General features: G+C 48.9%; 1 protein-coding gene across 17 annotated transcripts in view; it reads right to left on the bottom strand.

The window, feature by feature from the left end:
- MYCBP2 (MYC binding protein 2) overlaps positions 1 to 22,027 on the bottom strand; it is a 481,356-nt gene that overhangs the window by 226,026 nt on the left and 233,303 nt on the right. For all 17 annotated transcript variants that reach the window (XM_075336774.1, XM_075336775.1, XM_075336778.1 and 14 more), the window contains 6 exons: positions 19,323 to 19,419; positions 19,038 to 19,230; positions 10,420 to 10,694; positions 9,515 to 9,736; positions 2,976 to 3,167; positions 480 to 686 (listed from right to left, as the gene is read on the bottom strand). In XM_075336774.1, the coding sequence (XP_075192889.1) occupies positions 480 to 686; positions 2,976 to 3,167; positions 9,515 to 9,736; positions 10,420 to 10,694; positions 19,038 to 19,230; positions 19,323 to 19,419 (1,186 nt within the window). The remainder of the gene's footprint in view (positions 1 to 479; positions 687 to 2,975; positions 3,168 to 9,514; positions 9,737 to 10,419; positions 10,695 to 19,037; positions 19,231 to 19,322; positions 19,420 to 22,027) is intronic.

Here is a 22,027-nt window from a genome sequence, read left to right as displayed (position 1 = left end):
TGGGGTGAGAAGGGACATGCCGGGAGTCCAGATTGGACCCGCTTTTCTTCCAAATCTTTGAAATCCAAAAAATCAAAAATCAGAGAATGCATGTGTGTGTGTGACCTCCTGAACACAAAGCATTGAAACTGGCTAGGACTGGCTACCAGGGGGTGTATATGCTAGGAGGGAGGAGCTACACGTTTGAGTGTAGTACTTTGTGTGTCCTCCGGAGGCAGAAGCTATACACCCATGGTCTGGGTCTCCCATAAGGAACGATGAAGAAAGTAAAAGCTCAGTCTAAAAGAAAAGAAAACAATCAGGCTTTTTGTGTTTTGCAAACTAAGGGGGGGGGGGGGTCATTCTTTAGCTTAGACTTAACCAAAAAGATGTTGGTAAGGAAAGAAGAATATCGCTATAATTTAAGCGTGTTTTCCATATAGGTACAACTGTAATCAGTAAGGAAAACGCAATCTCTGGAGTTTCTGAAAAATACTCACATCATCCACCAAAACCTCCAGTTCATACTCATGGATTCCCCCTCCACCATACACACAGAAGCCAACAACCACCACCCCAAGTTTATCCACCGAGAAGCAGATTGCATCTGGAGAGCCATTGCCAGTGTTCCAGCTTCTGCCCTGGCTCGTCTTGGTGAAGCGATTAGGAGTGGACTTCACTGAGTGTAGAGAGTTTAAGCCATCAACCTTAAAATATAAAGAAATATGGATCAGAGAAAATACTTTTCTAGCCATTTCTGTGTCTGTCGCCAAGCTATATGCTAAGCATTCTGAAATACTTTATCTGAAAGTGGCTATACCCATTAGACTAAACATGTGACTGGTGGCATACCATCACCGTCTGACACAGGCAGAACTGCCAAGAGACAAAACCTCTATCAATGAACTAAAGAACTTTTTTTTGCTTTTTAATACTGGAATAATGTTTCCAGATACATGCACAACCAGGTTGAATGACCTATATGGTCTTTTTTTTGCCGACCCTCTGCATTCCAGAGATATGGTCCCCTATTCCTCATGCGTAATACTAGTTTATAAACTATGAGGATATGATGAATATGTTCTCGGTGGTCGCCTCCTGCAAGTCTAAAGCCCGCTTTACACGCTTCAATATATCTCACAATCCGTCGTTGGGGTCAAGTTGTAAGTGACGCACATCCGGCATCGTTTGTGAGGCATCTGCGTGACACCTACGTGCGATCAGGATTGAACGCAAAACCGTTGATCGCAAACACATCGTATCTTTGTCTAGAATTGAACGTTTTGTTGCACAAACCTAGTCAATTGAAACGTGTGACATCACTCATACGATTTTGATGTCTGAGGCTATGTGCGCAGGTGTGCGCTCTGCACCGCAGCTTAAAAAAGGTCCGCTTCAGAGCACAGCTGAAAAGCTGCGTTCTGAAGCGCCTCACAATGTCTGTCATTCACTAATCTCTGTCAGTCACTATCTCTGTCCATGTCAGGCTATCCCTCTTACCCACTCTCTTACTCACCGATCCCCGGCGCGGCGCTGCATGGCGTTCACACTGCTCCGGCGGCTTTTACTATTTTGAAAAATCCGGCCACTCATTAAACAATCTCGTATTCCCTGCTTTCCACGCCCACCGGCGCCTATGATTGGTTGCAGTGAGACACGCCCCCACGCTGAGTGACAGGTGTCTCAATGCACCCAATCACAGCAGCCGGTGGGCATGTCTATACTGTGCAGTGAAATAAATAATTAAAAAAAGATAAAACGGCGTGCGGTCCCCCCCCAATTTTAAAACCAGCCAGTTAAAGCCATACGGCTGAAGGCTGGTATTCTCAGGATGGAGAGCTCCACGTTATGGGGAGCCCCCCAGCCTAACAATATCAGCCAGCAGCCGCCCAGAATTGCCGCATACATTAGATGCGACAGTTCTGGGACTGTACCCGGCTCTTCCCGATTTGCCCTGGTGCGTTGGCAATCGGGGTAATAAGGAGTTATTGGCAGCCCATAGCTGCCAATAACTCCTAGATTAATCATGTCATGCGTCTCCCCGAGATACCTTCCATGATTAATCTGTAAGTGATAGTAAATAAAACACACACACCAGAAAAAAATCCTTTATTTGAAATAAAAAACACAAACATATACCCTCGTTCACCACTTTAATAAGCCCGAAAAAGCTCTCCATGTCCGGCGTAATCCAGGATGGTCTAGCGTCGCTTCCAGCTCTGCTGCATGAAGGTGACCGGAGCTGCAGAATACACCGCCGCTCCTGTCAGCTCCACGCAGCTAATGAAGGGAATAGCGCGATCAGCTGAGCTGTCACTGAGGTTACTCGCTGTCACTGGATACAGCGGTGGCCGCGGGTAACCTCAGTGACAGCTCAGCTGATCGCGCGGCTGTCTTCAGTTGCTGCGTGGAGCTGAAGGTGAAGTTAACCCGAGTTCATTCTGATCGTGCGGCTCTGTGTCTGCTGTCATCTGCAATTCAGCTCTGCTACATGGCTGTCTCTGTCTGCTGTTAGCGGCCATGTAGCAGAGCTGAATGGCAGATGACATAGTAAAAACGCATCCCTACACATTACACACGCTTGGCAAGTCAAATAAATTAAAAAAAAAAAAAAAAAAGGGGGTGCCCAATGCATACGTCACAGAACACATGAGCTAAACGATTGCACACAAAATTGATCAATTTAACATAGACTACTAACGCACGTGTGACAGCAAATGAACAACCTACGTGCGATCTCATAAGATCCCATATGCAACCTGGGCGTGTCACATCGCAAATGCGATTGTACAACTAATTGCAACGTGTAAAGCAGGCTTAACAAGACTAGATTTGCATACAAGAAAGGGGGGCCAGATCTCAATAATGGAGAGACAAAAGGAACAAAAAAAACCTACCATATTCACAAGAGTGGAACAGACAGCTCCTCTTTAATGTTTAAGAGGCATTCTTCAAACAAGAAATAGAAAACATGAATAGGAATGAACTGTAAGTACCTCAGACCCAAGTGCAGATGCCGTCAATTCACTGACAATGCTAGCCAGGAGGCCACAAGTGTTGGATACCAGGTGGGAAGAGAACAGTTCATGTTCCCGGCGCAAGCTGTTCCTTACAGGCAGGACGACGATCACCAGCATCTTTTCCAGAACTTCTCGGAAACTTGTCATTCCAGAAACATTTTCTTCACTCTAGATAACACAAGCACAATATATCTTACTAAAAGAAATTGGAATAAGTGCTTCAAAAACTCAGGTAATATATACACCAAATGTTACAAAGTGATATTAGGAGCTGTATTGTACCCGGTGTGCCTAGTTTGCATTCAAGGCTACTTTACAGTATACAGTACAGATGCAGTAAACAAGTTTGTGTGTATATATGTGTGCATGTTCATCTGTATAAAGAAGGGAATTTTGTTACTTACCGTAAATTCCTTTTCTTCTAGCTCTTATTGGGAGACCCAGACGATTGGGGTATAGCTACTGCCCTCCGGAGGCCACACAAAGCACTACACTAAAAAGTGCAAGGCCCCTCCCCTTCTGGCTATACCCCCCCGTGGTATCACGGGTTCTCCAGTTTTAGTGCCAAAGCAAGAAGGAGGAAGCCAATAACTGGTTTAAACAAATTAACTCCGAATAACGTCGGAGAACTGAAAAACCGTTCAACATGAACAACATGTGTACCCGCAAACAACCAAGAAATCCCGAAGGACAACAGGGCGGGTGCTGGGTCTCCCAATAAGAGCTAGAAGAAAAGGAATTTACGGTAAGTAACAAAATTCCCTTCTTCTTCAGCGCTCTATTGGGAGACCCAGACGATTGGGACGTCCAAAAGCTGTCCCTGGGTGGGTAAAGAGATACCTCATGTTAGAGCTGCAAAACAGCCCTCCCCTACGGGGATGTCACTGCCGCCTGCAGGACTCTTCTACCTAAGCTGGCATCCGCCGAAGCATAGGTATGCACCTGATAATGTTTGGTGAAAGTGTGCAGACTCGACCAGGTAGCTGCCTGGCACACCTGTTGAGCCGAAGCCTGGTGTCGTAGCGCCCAGGACGCACCCACGGCTCTGGTTGAATGGGCTTTCAGCCCTGAGAGAACCGGAAGCCCTGCAGAACGGTAGGCTTCCAGAATTGGTTCTTTGATCCATCGAGCCAGGGTGGCTTTAGAAGCCTGCAACCTCTTGCGCGTACCAGCGACAAGGGCATCGGAACGGCGTATGGGCGCCGTGCGGGAAATGTAGATTCTGAGTGCTCTCACCAGATCTAGCAAACGTAAACATTCTCATACCGGTGAACCGGATGAGTGCAAAAGGACGGTAAGGAGATATCCTGATTAAGATGAAACGAGGATACGACCTTAGGGAGAAACTCCGGAATGATGCGCAGCACTACCTTGTCCTGGTGAAAACACCAGGAAGGGAGCCTTGGATGACAGAGCTGCCAGCTCAGACACTCGCCGAAGCGATGTGATCGCAACGAGAAACGCCACCTTCTGTGACAGGCGAGAAAAGGAAACTTCCTTCAGAGGCTCGAAAGGCGGCTTCTGGAGAGCAACTAGAACCCTGTTCAGATCCCATGGATCTAACGGCCGCTTGTACGGGGGTACGATATGACAAACCCCCTGCGGGAACGTGCGCACCTTAGAAAGACGTGCTAGACGCTTCTGAAAAAACACGGATAGTGCTGAGACTTGCCCTTTGAGGGAGTCTAGCGACAAGCCCTTTTCTAACTCCTATTGTAGGAAGGAAAGAAAAGTAGGCAATGCAAATGGCCAGGGAGACACTCCCTGAGTAGAGCACCAGATTAAGAAAATCTTCCACGTTCTGTGGTAGATCTTAGCAGACGTGGGCTTCCTAGCCTGTCTCATGGTGGCAACGACCCCTTGGGATAATCCTGAAGACGCTAGGATCCAGGACACAAAGGCCACACAGTCAGGTTCAGGGCCGCAGAATTCCGATGGAGAAAACGGCCCTTGAGACAGTAAGTCTGGTCGGTCTGGTAGTGACCCCGGTCGGCCGACCGTGAGATGCCACAGATCCGGGTACCACGATCTCCTCGGCCAGTCTGGTGCGACGAGTATGACGCGGCTGCAATCGGATCTGATTTTTGCGCAGTACTCTGGGCAAGAGTGCCAGAGGTGGAAACACATATGTGAGCCGGAACTGCGACCAATCTTGCACTAAGGCGTCTGCCGCCAGAGCTCTGTGATCGCGCGATCGTGCCATAAATGCCGGGACCTTGTTGTTGTGCCGAGACGCCATTAGGTCGACGTCCGGCACCCCCCAGCGGCAACAGATTTCCTGAAACACGTCCGGGTGAAGGGACCATTCCCCCGCGTCCATGCCCTGGCGACTGAGGAAGTCTGCTTCCCAGTTTTCTACGCCCGGGATGTGAACTGCGGATATGGTGGATGCTGTGTCCTCCACCCACATGAGGATTCGCCGGACTTCCTGGAAGGCTGCTGACTGCGTGTCCCTCCTTGGTGGTTGATGTATGCCACCGCTGTGGAGATGTCCGACTGGATTCGGATCTGCTCTCTTTCTAGCCACTTCTGGAAAGCTAATAGGGTAAGATACCCTGCCCCGATTTCCAGAACATCGATCTGAAGGGTGGACTCCTGCTGAGTCCACGTCCCCTGAGCCATGTGGCGGAGACAAACTGCTCCCCACCCTGACAGACTCGTATCTGTCGTGACCACTGCCCAGGATGGGGGCTATGACAATGAGGTGGGAATAAGCCACTATTGCAGAGAGTCCTCGGCCGTCAGGGAAAGGGAGACTTCCCGTCCAGGGAGGTTGACTGCCCATCCCATTGGCGGAGAATGTCCCATTGCCGTTGGCGCAGATGAAACTGCGCAAAGAGAACTGCCTCGATGGCTGCCACCATCTTCCTTAGGAAGTGCATGAGGCGCCTTAAGGGGTGCGACTGGCCTTGAAGGAGAGACTGCACCTCTGTCTGCATTGAACGCTGCTGGTTCAGCGGAAGCTTCACTATGGCTGATAGAGTATGAAACTCCATGCCGAGATACGTTAGTGATTGAGTCGGAGACAGATTTGACCTTGCCAAATTGATGATCCACCCGAAAGTCTGGAGAGTCTCCAGCGTAACATTCAGGCTGCGTTGGCATGCCTCGAGGGAGGGTGCTTTGACGAGTAGATCGTCCAAGTACGGGATCACCGGGTGTCCCTGAGAGTGCAAGACTGCTACCACTGCTGCCATGACCTTGGTGAACACCCGTGGGGCTGTCGCCAGACTGAATGGCAGAGCTACGAACTGAAGATGTTCGTCTCCTATCACAAAACGTAGAAAACGTTGGTGCTCCGTAGCAATTGGCACGTGGAGATAGGCATCTTTGATGTCTGTTGAGGCAAGGAAGTCTCCTCGAGACATTGAGGCAATGACGGATCGGAGGGATCCCATCCGGAACCGCCTGGCGTTCGCATGCTCGTTGAGCAGTTTCAGGATCAGAACAGGACGGAAGGAACCGTCCATTTTTGGAGCCACAAAGAGATTGGAGTACAAACCCTCGCCCTCGTTCCTGAGGGGGGACAGGGATCACCACTCCTTCTGCTCTTAGCGCGTCCACCGCCTGCAGCAGGGCATCTGCTCGGTGGAGAGGTGGGGCCGTTCTGAAGAATGGAGTCGGAGGACGAGAACAGAACACTGTCCTGTGCACGTGAGCACAATGTCCGTCACCCACCGGTCTGTGACCTGTGGCAGCTAAATGTCGCCAAAGGCGGGGGAGTCTGCCATCAACCGCGGATGCGGAGAGAGAGAGAGAGAGAGAGAGCTGAGAGTCCTGAGGAGACCGCCTTGGTAGCGGTTCCTCCGACTGCCTTCCTTGGGCGAGATTGAGCCCGGCCGGAATCTGAGCCCGTCTGAGGTTTTGTAGCCCTTTTGCACGAGGACAATTGGGACCTGCCGGAGCTTGGGAAGGACCGAAACCTCGACTGTACTTTTAGGACAGTATTAACAGGGTAAGTCGCAGTGCAGACATTGAAAAGGTTAGGTTGCCTATACGGCTGTGGATGCCGGAGCAACCGACACGCCGATAGCCTCCTAGACAGATTTCAACCAGAGTCCATCTGTCTGTGAATGGCATCTTTAAGTGAAGCCCCATCTCCAGTGCAACTATGGCTCTATATGCAAGCCTGGAGATTGGAGAATCCACCTTTGGACCCTGGGTCCAGCGCTGACCACGTCAGGGGAAAAGGGATAACGTGTATCCTACAAACGTTTGGAGAAGACGCTTATTTGGTAAGCGTGGTGTTCCTGGACTGCTTCTCTGAAGTCAGCGTGGCCAGAAAAAAACTCAATATCTGCGTGAGATACTGAAAAGGAACTTCTCCTGTTCGTCTCCTATCTCCACTGGGGGAGCTGAGGGAGAAAGATCCAACCTTCCATTGATGGACGGTATAGGATCATTCCGTATGGCGTTACCACCCGGTGTATCCGGATTGAGAGCGATGTCAGTATCAAAGCCCTGAAGAGCTGCCTTTTGGTCAAGTAGATTGCCCATGGGTGCAAGTCTCTATATTATGACTACTCCGTCCCTGTCCATGGACAGGGTTGACAGGAGGTTTCTTTGGCCACAACTAGTAGAGCCCCGGCAGACGAAGTGCTAGAGACCCCGGCAGACGACGTGCTACAGGGGAGCATGCACACAATGGGACGGTGTCATGAACAGCATCCCATGTAGTAAAAACAGCACTGAAATCTGTGTTGCTTTTTTGCCGCTGCCGACTAGCTATCTAGAAGTATATAGCCAAGATTGGTGACCGTACATTGCAATGTATAGCATACAGGCATAAAGTACAAAAGACCACTGCAGCACAAGCAATACAAGCAGCATAGAAGCCTGTGCCCTGGCACCCCTGCTCTTCTGCTGCTGTATACTAGTCATCTAGGGGAATATAGCCCAGAAGAGTGACCCTACAGTGCAATGTATAGCATACAAGCACAAGTACAAATGAACACTGCAGCACATGCAATACAAGCAGCATAGAAGCCTGTGCCCTGGCACCCCAGCTCTTCTACTGCTGTAGACTAGTCATCTCGGGGAATATGGCCCAGAAGAGTGACCATACAGTGCTATGTATAGCATACAAGCACAAGTACAAATGCACACTGCAGCCCATGCAATACAAGCAGCATAGAAAAAAACCTGTGCCCCAGCACCCTTGGTTTTCTGCTGCTGTAGTCTAGCCATTCCAGGAGAATATAGCTAAGACTAGCGACTGTACAGTGCAATGTATAGCATATAAGCATAAACACAAATGAACACCTCAGTCGTGCAATACAAGCAGCCTAGAAAGCCTGTGCCTTAGCACACCTGCTTTCCTGCTGCTGATGTGTCGCTCCCCAAGCGGGCATATAGCGACCTATGCAGTAAAAAACAACACATGTACACACTGCAGTTATATCGTGGTCAGCACTATGTGTGCCTCTTACCGCCCGCCTATAAGCGGGTGTATGATCGCCACCGTCCTGCCTTGGTGCCGAAAGTCCGAGCTCGGACTGCAGTAATGGCTGCCGGCTTCTTCCCCAGCTCATGTGAGGAGGGGCGGGCCGTGGGCGTGCCCCCAAGGCAGAGCGGGAATCCGGCGTCCGACAGTGTGCAGTGAGAGGGCTGGAGCATGTAAAAAGGCTCCAGCCCTCGGCGCTGCTGATTGCTCAGCGCCTGTCCCCTTCCCTGAGTGACAGGGAGGGGGCGGGAACGAAGCGGCACTAGGCCGCAGAAGCCGGGGACTGGATTTATAAGCGCCGCCGCCGTAAAAGCGCGGCCGGCGCCCAGTCCCCGGCGAACTACAAGTCCCAGCCGCGCCGCCGCTCCCGGAGCGTCCGGCGCGGTAGTTCCCAAAACACAAAGTCACTCAGCAAAGCTGCAGTGACTGTAACCCTTTACTGTCCCCGGCGCACTAGCACACCCAGCAAGTCTGGAGTGTGCTGTGTCTGTGTGTACGGGGACACAGAGTACCTGTAATGGTGCAGGGCCATGTCCCTGAACGGTACTCCAGCTCCGTATCCAGCAGGTTCAAATGGGTCTGTGGATGGAGCCCGGCGTCAGAGCTTTGAGGCCGGCAGGATCCCACTTCCTCAGAGCCCCTCAGGGGGATGTGGAAGGAAAGCAGCATGTGGGCTCCAGCCTCCGTACCAGCAATAGGTACCTCAACCTTACAACACCATCCACGGGTGAGAAGGGAGCATGCTGGGGGCCCTATATGGGCCCTCTTTTCTTCCATCCGAAATAGTCAGCAGCTACTGCTGACTAAAATCTGTGGAGCTATGCGTGGATGTCTGACCTCCTTCACACAAAGCTTGAAAACTGGAGAACCCGTGATACCACGGGGGGGTATAGCCAGAAGGGGAGGGGCCTTGCACTTTTTAGTGTAGTGCTTTGTGTGGCCTCCGGAGGGCAGTAGCTATACCCCAATCGTCTGGGTCTCCCAATAGAGCGCTGAAGAAAATATATATGTGTAGTGACTGAGAAAAGGAATGTGTTACTTTACATAACACAAAAGAAGAATCTTCGCAGACCTGACTTAGCTTTTCCATGCAGGACACCAGCAGAGGGAAGCGATGTGCCAGTGCAGTATCGTTTTCTGTGCTGACTTGCTTAACCATGGAACGTAGCAGAACTTCACCATCGTAAGCAATGGGGAAGATAGAGGTAAGCTTCACAGAAGTGTGGCAGAGGGCTGACATAACCGCAGCCAAAAGGCGACTGCTGGAAGTCTTGAAGTTTGCTTCCTGTATGTCCTATAAAACAAAAGTAAACATTTAATGAAGTGTGTGACTGAGAAAGCAATGTAAAACATTTTTGTTCAGAGAAAACCGAATATCTTTTTTTTGTTAGAGGCTGTCCGGTCTATATCCACAAGTCTGCAGTTACTCTATGTGACACTGCTCTGTGAGGATTCTCCGGTGTCAGAGCTGGGAATATCGGTAATGTTGCTGCGAGTATGCGATATGTGTACTTCTGACCACACTCCAACTAGATGGGTGCGGCCTCGCTCATTACACTGGCCGTGCCGATCTAGTCGGATTCTAGTTGGGAGTATGCGTACCACATATCGCAGCCATGTGATAGTCGTTCCCCCACAGTTAACGTGTGTGCGATGTGAGGATCCACAAGTCTGCAGTCACACAAAGTGACAGCAGACTTGTGGATTTAAATCAAATTTATTGTTAAGATAAAATGTAATATATTTATTTAACAATCTTTCGCAAGAAATCTGATATTTATGATGGCGTAGTCATAACTTAACCTAGTATTAGAAGTGGACACAGAGAGAACAGGGCCCTTGTGCTAGAATATATAGGCCCTTTGCAGCCCAATAGTTATAATGCCCAATTCCACATCTAGGGCGCCTGTACAGGTTGCACCAATGGTATGTCCGCCCCTGCCTAGTATGCCACAATCTGTAAATGAGTAGCTCTACCTGATCCAAGCAGTTCAGTAAATCACAGAGACATGCCCACTGGAGAGCAGGCGTGGGGTAGAAAGAATGGAAGCAAGCAGTGAAGGTGTTATGACACTCCTGAAGAACAGCTTCCAGAAGGCTCAATGGCTGACTCAGATAACCTTGGGGATCATTGTCCAGTTTCATCATGCAGTTATCCACACCTTCAGAAAGGATTTTCCTTAGCAAAGTCCTTGTTTTTCCAATGCACTCAGCCAGTTTTGTTGTTTCTTCTATGACTGGTTTAGTAGTGGCTTCAAAAATATAAAAGGAGAAAAAAAACAACATTTTGTAAGACCTAATGGAGAAAACGGTATAAAAGATGAATATGCTCCTGTCTGTAAAGTGCTATGTAATTAACCCCTTCACGACTGGGCGATTGTGCACTTTCCGTTTTTTTGCCACCATTCTTCTAAGAGACGTAACTTTTATTTTTCAGTAAATCTTGCCATATGAAGGCTTGTTTTTTGCCGAACAAGTTGTACTTTTAAATGAAACCATTAATTTTACCACATAGTGTACTAGAAAACTGCAAAAAAATTCCAAATGCCTGTTTTTGAGATATTTTATTCACCGTATTCACTAAATGGTAAAACAGATGTGTCGATGTGATGCCTCAGGTTGGTACGAGTTCGTAGATACCAAACACGTATAGGTTTACTTTTATCTAAGAGGTTAAAAATAAATAAATAAAAAAAATTAGAAGTATGTCCAAAAAAGAGTGGCGCACATTTTGCACCATTTTCCGCGACCCTTAGCATTCTTATTTTTCGGGATGTATAGCTTAGTGGCGGCTTAATTTTTGCGTCTTGAGCTGAAGTTTGTAAATAGTACCATTTTTGCGCAGATGCTATCTTTGCGCAATATTTGTGGCGACCAAAGAAGGGAATTTTGTTTACTTACCGTAAATTCCTTTTCTTCTAGCTCCAATTGGGAGACCCAGACAATTGGGGTGTATAGCTATGCCTCCGGAGGCCACACAAAGTATTACACTAAAAGTGTAAAGCCCCTCCCCTTCTGCCTATACACCCCCCGTGCCTCACGGGCTCCTCAGTTTTGGTGCAAAAGCAAGAAGGAGGAAAAAATTATAAATTGGTTTAAAGTAAATTCAATCCGAAGGAATATCGGAGAACTGAAACCATTCAACATGAACAACATGTGTACACAAAAAACAGGGGCGGGTGCTGGGTCTCCCAATTGGAGCAAGAAGAAAAGGAATTTACAGTAAGTAAACAAAATTCCCTTCTTTGTCGCTCCATTGGGAGACCCAGACAATTGGGACGTCCAAAAGCAGTCCCTGGGTGGGTAAATAATACCTCATAATAGAGCCGTAACGGCTCCGTCCTACAGGTGGGCAACCGCCGCCTGAAGGACTCGCCTACCTAGGCTGGCATCTGCCGAAGCATAGGTATGCACCTGATAGTGTTTCGTGAAAGTGTGCAGGCTCGACCAGGTAGCTGCCTGACACACCTGCTGAGCCGTAGCCTGGTGCCGCAAGGCCCAGGACGCTCCCACGGCCCTGGTAGAATGGGCCTTCAGCCCTGAGGGAACCGGAAGCCCCGAGGAACGATAAGCTTCGAGAATTGGTTCCTTGATCCACCGAGCCAGGGTTGATTTGGAAGCTTGTGTCCCTTTACGCTGGCCAGCGACAAGGACAAAGAGTGCATCCGAGCGGCGCAGGGGCGCCGTACGAGAAATGTAGAATCTGAGTGCTCTCACCAGATCTAACAAGTGCAAATCCTTTTCACATTGGTGAACTGGATGAGGACAAAAAGAGGGTAAGGAGATATCCTGATTGAGATGAAAAGGGGATACCACCTTAGGGAGAAATTCCGGAACCGGACGCAGAACCACCTTGTCTTGGTGAAACACCAGGAAAGGGGCTTTGCACGACAACGTTGCTAGCTCAGACACTCTCCGAAGTGAAGTGACTGCTACTAGGAAAACCACTTTCTGCGAAAGGCGTGAGAGAGAAATATCCCTCATTGGCTCGAACGGTGGTTTCTGAAGAACCATCAGCACCCTGTTCAGATCCCAGGGTTCTAACGGACGCTTGTAAAGAGGGACGATGTGACAAACCCCCTGCAGGAACGTGCGTACCTGTGGAAGTCTGGCTAGGCGCTTCTGAAAAAACACAGAGAGCGCAGAGACTTGTCCCTTAAGGGAGCCGAGCGACAAACCCTTTTCCAATCCGGATTGAAGGAAGGACAGAAAAGTGGGCAAGGTAAATGGCCAGGGAGAAAAACCCTGAGCAGAGCACCACGACAGGAATATTTTCCACGTCCTGTGGTAGATCTTGGCGGACGTTGGTTTCCTAGCCTGTCTCATAGTGGCAATGACCTCTTGAGATAATCCTGAAGACGCTAGGATCCAGGACTCAATGGCCACACAGTCAGGTTGAGGGCCGCAGAATTCAGATGGAAAAACGGCCCTTGAGACAGCAAGTCTGGTCGGTCTGGTAGTGCCCACGGTTGGCCGACCGTGAGATGCCGCAGATCCGGGTACCACGACCTCCTCGGCCAGTCTGGAGCGACGAGGATGGCGCGGCGGCAGTCGGCCCTGATCTTGCGTAACACTCTGGGCAACAGTGCCAGAGGAGGAAACACATAAGGGAGTTGAAACTGCGACCAATCCTGAACTAATGCGTCTGCCGCCAGAGCTCTGTGATCTTGAGACCGTGCCATGAATGTCGGGACCTTGTTGTTGTGCCGGGACGCCATTAGGTCGACGTCCGGCATGCCCCAGCGGCAACAGATCTCCTGAAACACGTCCGGGTGAAGGGACCATTCCCCTGCGTCCATGCCCTGGCGACTGAGAAAGTCTGCTTCCCAGTTTTCTACGCCCGGGATGTGAACTGCGGATATGGTGGAGGCTGTGGCTTCCACCCACAGCAGAATCCGCCGGACTTCCTGGAAGGCTTGCCGACTGCGTGTCCCGCCTTGGTGGTTGATGTATGCCACCGCTGTGGAGTTGTCCGACTGAATTCGGATCTGTTTGCCTTCCAGCCACGGCTGGAACGCCTTTAGGGCAAGATACACTGCCCTTATCTCCAGAACATTGATCTGAAGGGAGGACTCTGTCTGAGTCCAAGAGCCCTGAGCCCTGTGGTGGAGAAAGACCGCTCCCCACCCTGACAGGCTCGCGTCCGTCGTGACCACCGCCCAGGATGGGGGCAGGAAGGATTTCCCCTTCGACAGAGAAGTGGGGAGAAGCCACCACTGAAGGGAAGCTTTGGCTGCCCGAGAAAGGGAGACGTTCCTGTCGAGGGACGTCAACTTCCTGTCCCATTTGCGGAGAATGTCCCATTGAAGTGGGCGCAGATGAAACTGCGCAAAAGGAACTGCCTCCATTGCTGCCACCATCTTCCCTAGGAAGTGCATGAGGCGCCTCCGGGGGTGTGACTGACCTTGAAGGAGAGATTGCACCCCTGTCTGTAGTGAACGCTGTTTGTTCAACGGAAGCTTCACTATCGCTGAGAGAGTATGAAACTCCATGCCAAGATATGTCAGTGATTGGGCCGGTGTCAGATTTGACTTTGGAAAATTGATGATCCACCCGAAACTCTGGAGAGTTTCCAGAGCAATGTTCAGGCTGTGTTGGCATGCCCCTTGAGAGGGTGCCTTGACAAGTAGATCGTCTAAGTAAGGGATCACCGAGTGTCCCTGAGAGTGTAGGATTGCCACCACTGTTGCCATGACCTTGGTGAAGACCCGTGGGGCTGTCGCCAGGCCAAAAGGCAGTGCCACGAACTGAAGGTGTTCGTCCCCTATGGCGAAACGCAGGAAGCGCTGATGCTCTGGTGCAATCGGTACGTGGAGATAAGCATCTTTGATGTCGATTGATGCTAGGAAATCTCCTTGGGACATTGAGGTGATGACGGAGCGGAGCGATTCCATCCGGAACCGCCTGGTTTTCACATGCTTGTTGAGCAGTTTTAGGTCCAGAACGGGACGGAAGGATCCGTCCTTTTTTGGCACCACGAACAAGTTGGAGTAAAAACCGTGACCCCGTTGCTGAAGAGGAACAGGGATCACCACTCCTTCTGCCTTCAGAGTGCACACCGCCTGCAGAAGAGCCTCGGCTCTGTCGGGGGGCGGAGATGTTCTGAAGAATCGAGTCGGAGGACGAGAGCTGAACTCTATCCTGTAACCGTGAGATAGAATGTCTCTCACCCATCGGTCTTTTACTTGTGGCAGCCAGGCGTCGCAAAAGCGGGAGAGCCTGCCACCGACCGAGGATGCGGTTTGAGGAGGCCGAAAGTCATGAGGAGGCCGCTTTGGGAGCGGTTCCTCCGGCGGTCTTTTTAGGACGTGACTTAGACCGCCATGAATCGGAGTTCCTCTGATCTTTCTGAGGCCTTTTGGACGAGGAAAATTGAGACCTGCCCGCGGTCCGAAAGGACCGAAACCTCGATTGTACCTTCCGTGGTTGAGGTCTGTTTGGTTTGGACTGGGGTAAGGATGAATCCTTTCCCTTGGATTGTTTAATGATTTCATCCAATCGCTCACCAAACAAGCGGTCGCCAGACAATGGCAAACCGGTTAAGAACTTTTTGGAAGCAGAGTCTGCCTTCCATTCACGTAGCCACATGGCCCTGCGGAGTACCACCGAATTAGCGGATGCCACCGCCGTATGGCTCGCCGAGTCCAGGATAGCATTAATGGCGTAGGACGCAAACGCCGACGCCTGAGTGGTTAAGGACACCACTTGCGGGGCAGATGTACGTGTTACTGCATTAATCTGCGCCTGACAAGCTGAGATAGCTTGGAGTGCCCATACGGCTGCGAATGCTGGAGCAAAAGACGCGCCGATAGCTTCATAGATGGATTTCAACCATAGTTCCATCTGTCTGTCAGTGGCATCTTTGAGTGAAGCCCCATCTTCCACTGCAACTATGGATCTAGCCGCCAGTCTGGAGATTGGAGGATCCACCTTAGGACACTGAGCCCAGCCCTTGACAACCTCGGGGGGGAAGGGATAACGTGTGTCCTTAAGGCGCTTGGAAAAACGCTTGTCTGGACAGTCTCGGTTTTTCTGGATTGCCTCTCTGAAGTCAGAGTGATCCAGAAACATATTTAATGTACGCTTGGGAAACCTGAAACGGAATTTCTCCTGAGAAGCAGACTCCTCAATTGGAGGAGCTGGGGGAGAAATATCCAACACCTGATTGATGGTCGCTATAAGGTCATTCACTACTGCGTCACCTTCAGGTGTATCTAGGTTGAGAGCGGCTTCAGGATCAGAATCCTGATCTGATACCTCCGCTTCATCCTCCAGAGAGTCCTCCTGCTGGGACCCTGAACAGTGTGATGAAGTGGAGGGAATTTCCCAGCGACCCCGCTTGGGCGGCCTGGGACTGCGGTCCGTGTCAGAGACCTCACCCTGGGACCTATGGGTTACCCCAGGGGTACTTTGCTGTTCCAATTGAGGGGGACCAGGGGTCAAGGATTGGACAGTGCCCGGGGCCTGAATATATATACACACACACATACATATACACACACTTCGGTACTCAGTGGGGCCAGCACCACAGGTGCTGCTTACCGACCGCTCAGAGCGGTTGTGTGATCACCAGATTCCCTGCCTGGGTCTCCCTGTGTTGTCTCTCCTCTCCAGCGTCTGAATCGCTGACAGGAATGGCTGCCGGCGTTCTGTGGGGAGGAGGGGACCGTGGGCGTGCCCAAGAAAAGTGCGGGAATCTAGTGCCCCAGTGTACTGAGTGAGGAGGGAGGAGGATACTAATGTATGCTCCAGCCCTCAGCGCTGACGATCTGTGCAGCGTCCCGCCCTTCCCCTGACTGGCAGGCCTGTGGGCGGGAATATACGACACTAGGCCGCAGAAGCCGGGGACTAAAGTTATAAGCGCGGCCGGCAATAAGCGCGGCCGCGCGGTAGTCCCCGGCGCACTAACACACCCAGCAGTGCTGCAATGTGTATGGCACAAGCGCTCCATGCGCGGTAGTCCCCAGCGCACTAACACACCCAGCAGTGCTGTAATGTGTATGGCACAAGCGCTCCATGCGCGGTCCCCACGGGGACACAGAGTACCTCATAGTAGCAGGGCCTTGTCCCTGACGATACCCAGCTCCTATCCAGCAGATTCCCAGGGGCTGCGGAGGGAGCACGGTCCCAGTGCCTGGAGACCGTCCGGATCCCACTTCACCCAGAGCCCATTAAGGGATGGGGAAGGAAAACAGCATGTGGCTCCTGCCTGTGTACCCGCAATGGGTACCTCAACCTTAACAACACCGCCGACAAAGTGGGGTGAGAAGGGAGCATGCTGGGGGCCCTGTTATGGGCCCTCTTTTCTTCCATCCGACCTAGTCAGCAGCTGCTGCTGACTAAGCTGTGGAGCTTATGCGTGGATGTCAGCCTCCTTCGCACAAAGCATAAAAACTGAGGAGCCCGTGAGGCACGGGGGGTGTATAGGCAGAAGGGGAGGGGCTTTACACTTTTAGTGTAATACTTTGTGTGGCCTCCGGAGGCATAGCTATACACCCCAATTGTCTGGGTCTCCCAATGGAGCGACAAAGAAAAACGTAATTTTAGTGTTTGGAATTTTGCCACTACGCCGTTTATCGATCAGATTAATTTTATATTTTGATCGGGTACTTCTAAATGCGGCGATACCAAATGTGTGTATAATTTTTTTGTATGTTTTTTAGCCCTGTAATTTTCAATGGGGCAAAAGGGGGGTGATTTGAACTTTTAGTTTTCAGAACTTTTTGGTTTTACTTTTTTTTTTTTTTTTAAACTTTACTAGTCCCCCCAAGGGGGCTATAAGGGATCAGCAGTCTTCATCGTTCATTCTTTTTTCCCCGATCAGAGCAGCACCCGGGAGAAATCTCTTGTAACCTGCAGTACTTGGCTGCTGGTTACAGTCCTGAGTCAAGTGAGCTACAGGAGTCATCACATGACCCTGTGCTACCATGACAACCATCAGCTTCACGTGATCATGTTACATGACTTCCGGAGGTGGGTCACCATTTAAGAGGTTAACAGGTACTGGTGGATAGCGATTCCACTTGTACCTGCAAGGCACACGTCAGCTGTAGAAATCAGCTGACATGTGAGTGGATCCCCCCAGCTGCCCGCGACAGCCAGTGGGGAACAACACTGACCGCTAGGACGTAGCTTTACTGCCCGCGGTCATTAATGGGTTATTAGCACTATATAAGTGAGTAAAAATAAAAAAAATATACCTTTTTATCACCTAAGGTTTCATTTTAATGAGATGTCTCAAATAGTTTCCAACACAGTGATACAGATATATTCCCATTTGTGAGGATTTAGTCAAATGACTTCCAAGAAGGTGACTCTTTCTCTCCAATGAAATGGACCCTTATTCTTAGCCCATCACATGAGAGTCCTCAAAGATGACTGCTCAAGGTAAAATTAAAATGAACCAGGGGCAAGAGCTCTCATGAGCTATTCTGTGCACAGATTCTGGGGCACATGCACATGTCTGAACAATAATATACAAGGAATCAAATTAGAACAACAGATTGGCAGAAAATCAACATCAGACAAGCGCAAGGAAAACAAAAAATAGAGAAAGTGAGTATGTGCCAAGACCCAAACCGTCTGTATACACCTATACAGTATATTGCATGTTCTAACCCCTTCACGACCAGCCAATTTTGTGTTTTCTGTCCCCCCCCCCCATTCTTCTTCCGAGAGACGTAACTTTATTTTTCAGTCAATATGGTGTCGTGGGGGCTCGTTTTTTGCGGAACGAGCTGTACTTTTAATTGCAACCATGAGATTTACCATATAGTGTACTAGAAAACTGCAAAAAAATTCTAAATGCGTAAAAATTGCAAAAAAGTGCAATAGCACTATTGTTTTTGAGATATTTTATTCACTGTGTTCATTATATGGTAAATCTGATGTGTGTATATTTTTTTAACCCTTTCAATTTCAATGGGGCGAAAGGGGAATGATTTTAACTTTTGGGGTTTTTTTTTAATTTTTTTTTTTAAAAACTTTTCTTAAAAACTTTTTTTTTTATTTTACTAGGTCCCCTAAGTGGCTATATGGATCAGCTGTCTGATCACTCTGCTATATCTGCTGATCACAGCTACACAGCAGATATGCTCATCTGTCTCACCCAGCTCTGGGTCGGGTGAAACAGTGAGTCATGTGAGCTACAGTCATCACATGGCCCTGTGTTACCATGAGAACCACCGGAAGTCACATGATCACGTCACGCGACTTCCGGTATCGGCGGTAAGTAAAGGTTTACCACACTTGCGATTATAATAGCGCTGTCACTTATTGACAGAGCCATTTAAGGGGTTAAACAGCACGGGAGGATAACGATTCCGCTCATGCCTACTAGGCAAACATCTCAGCTGTATAAATCAGCTGAGATGTGCGCCGATCTCCGGCTGATGCTAGCAGCAGCAGCAGAGGGAGATTAACCCTATGACCGCTAGGACTTAATTTTACCACCCATGGTCATTAAGGGGTTAAACTATGCAAAATAAGTAAAAATTATGTTATTTCAGAGGTTTTGAAAAGAAAATGCACTTTAATCATATTTGTAAATAAATAAAACACATGTTCCTAATATTATTTCATGTTCTGTACTTTACCTGATATGGGGTATATCTCACACGTGTAGACTCTCAGCAGTCGCAGACAGCAAGTCCCGACAAATCGTAATCTCTCTAAATCCAATAGTGTGGCCGTGTACTGAAAGCCTTTCAGCCCTCTCAGCTCCTCTACACCTAGAACCAAAGTGGTCCAACTCCAGTGCAAAATGCTCAGCAGGGACTCAAAGCACTCCTGGGCAAAGCAATAAAAAGCACAATTCAGCAGAGTCAGAGAAAATGTGTGGTCAGAGCAAATGTAAAGTAGAGGAGAAAATAAAAACATACCACTGACACGGACCGAGCAAATGATCTCTTCAGGATATGCACTGGTTCACTGACTTGCTGTTTTCCTTTAGCAGCACTCCCATCACTTGTGGGCAACCTGGAAGAGGATTGGCACACGAGATTTCAAATTCATAAAAATAAAAACATTGTCGCATAACACACGGGACAACATTAAATGGGAATGTCACTTGTTCACAATTTGCCCAGAGCTTCAGTCACTCAGTTGCAATCTAATTACAGCTTGATTGAAGTAAAGGAAGAGGTCTGAGCAATCCGGCAAGTTTACATGGGCTGGAAAGGATTCTGCCGTAGGGACCGTGGAGTAGTGGGGAAGTTACCAGCATGTATCTGTATAAAATGTTCTTTATTTTTAAATGAAAACATTTTAGTATTTAAAAAAACAAAACAAAACTAAAACCCTTACACAACCCCATTAACGCAGTGACCATCCGCTTTGTGGCTTTAACGAGAAGGAATTTACCTATTATTATTTAAGCCATTTTTTATTATGTCACATTCTCTGTTCAGTGCGAGTGCACATTAGAAAACGAGACTGATCACTGCGGCGTCAGGGACACACTAACAGAACTGCAGTTGTGAGCATCGACGTCAGTTAGTTCACCTGAAGTCACAGCTGGAGATTCCCATAGTACCCTGGCTGTGACCTCAGGTAAACTCAATCACAGAAAACTGGAATATGTGAACATTCCAGTTATCCAGTATTGAATTCAATGCTGCTGGATAACCGGATTATTGAATTCAATGCTGCCAGTTAAAAAGGTAATAGATTCCCATTGAAGTCAATCGAATAATCCAGGACCATTGAACTGTGCCGGATTACTGGATTTGAGTTCAATGAGTTCACCTCAGGTGAGTTTACCTGAAGTCACAGTTGGGGTACCATGGGAACCACCAGCTGTGACCAGGCTCCAGTGAACTCACTGACGTCACCAGTCTCACACCTGTGGCTCAGTCAGTGTGTCCTGGACACTGAAGTGGTCGGTCATATGTTTTAATGTGACCACGCACTGCGACCTCAGGATGTAGTAGCCCTGATCATAGTGTCTGTGGATTATGAAAGACCTGCAGGGGTGTTTTAGGTGTTAATTGGAGGAAAAGGGTGTGGGGTTTTTTTTGTAAATAAAAGAAATACACACAAAACAGATTATAATCCTTTTACTCAGGCTTGATGACAGCTGTCATTAACCCCTTATATTACTCCAATTGCCACCACTTCACGGCAATCGGGATGAACTGGGTAAGCAACAGAATTGGTGCATCTAATGGATGCAACAATTCTGGGATGGCTGAGGGCTGCTATTTTTTGGCTAGGGAGGTTCCAATTACCATGGGCCTCAAAAGTCTGGGAATACCAGTCAGCAGCAATCTGCTTTATCTTGTCTTGACTGCATATCACTTTTTTTGTTTTAAATTTAAATAAACCAGAGTAGAATCCCTCATGTTTTGATACACAGCCAAGATAAAGTACACAGCTGAGGGCTACCACTTTCAGCTGTCTGCTTTAGCTGTGCTGGGTAACAAACTACAGGGGACGCCATCATTTTTTACAATAATTTGTTACACTCCACTTCAGGGACACCGACAGCTAGTGTGTGGGCAACCAATCACAGACGCTGGCAGTGTGAGTGCAACCAATCTCAGGTGCTGTCACAGAGGGTGGGCAGGGGAAGCAATGACTTTTCATAAAGTTTAACGAGCAGACCCAGAAGCAGGATGACAGCCATGCACGCAGAAACTTAGTATAATTGTCCTGCTTTTATCCTCATTTTGCTTCCTTGTGCAGCCTTCTAGTCCTTACTAACACCATTTTAAAACACTTCAGTTCGGGTCTCAGACTTATATGGGGTTTGGCTTAAAGATCGGGTAAACTTTTTTTTTTTTTTTTTTTCCTTTTTCCTGGCAGCTGCGGTAGGCTGTAACCAAGGTAAACATCGGGTAACCAAGGTGGTTACCCGATATTTACCTTCGTTACCAGCCTCCGCCGCTCTCACGCTGCCAGCGCCGGCTCCTGCTCTCTGCACATGTAGCTGTAGTACACATCGTGTAATTAACCCGATGTGTACTGTAGCTAGGAGAGCAGGGAGCCAGCGCTCAGTGTGCGCGGCTTCCTGCTCTCTGCACATGTTGCAGCACAGCGACGTGTGTCGTTATGATCGCTGCTTCGGCTGCTGTTTGACAGCTAAGCAGCGATCATAACAGCGACTTACAAGGTCGCTGCTACGTCACAGAAAATGGTGACGTAACAGCGACGTCGCTGTCGTTTAGTGTGACCCCAGCTTTATGTTCGCAGTGTGTTTGCATGAGCTTCCTCAGTTATCAAGGATCTTCCCACACTCCAAAAGACATACTGATAGCGAAGATTGTGAGTCAGTGGGACAGTGATGAAAATGCCTGTAAAGTACTGCCGAATATGATGGCGCAATATAAGCAAAGCAAAACAAAAACAATAAAGACTTTCTGCCTTACTGGAGCAGTGGCTACATTAAAATATGTTATTCCCTCAACAGTACCTCACCTGCATGATATAAAGCCTAAGTAGCTGAGCAGATAAACATTTGTTATTGTGAAAATATGCACTATAAATTCAGTCTGTTAGATCTCTTATTCCATGTGTTTCTGTACAGTGGACAGCCCTGATCAGGGAATGACTCGATACTCACACTTATACAAATAAGAATGTCAGT

The sequence above is a fragment of the Anomaloglossus baeobatrachus genome, chromosome 2 (genome assembly GCF_048569485.1).
Source record: "Anomaloglossus baeobatrachus isolate aAnoBae1 chromosome 2, aAnoBae1.hap1, whole genome shotgun sequence".
Classification (NCBI taxonomy): Eukaryota; Metazoa; Chordata; class Amphibia; order Anura; family Aromobatidae; genus Anomaloglossus; species Anomaloglossus baeobatrachus.
This window is presented reverse-complemented; position numbering and strand designations above follow the sequence as displayed.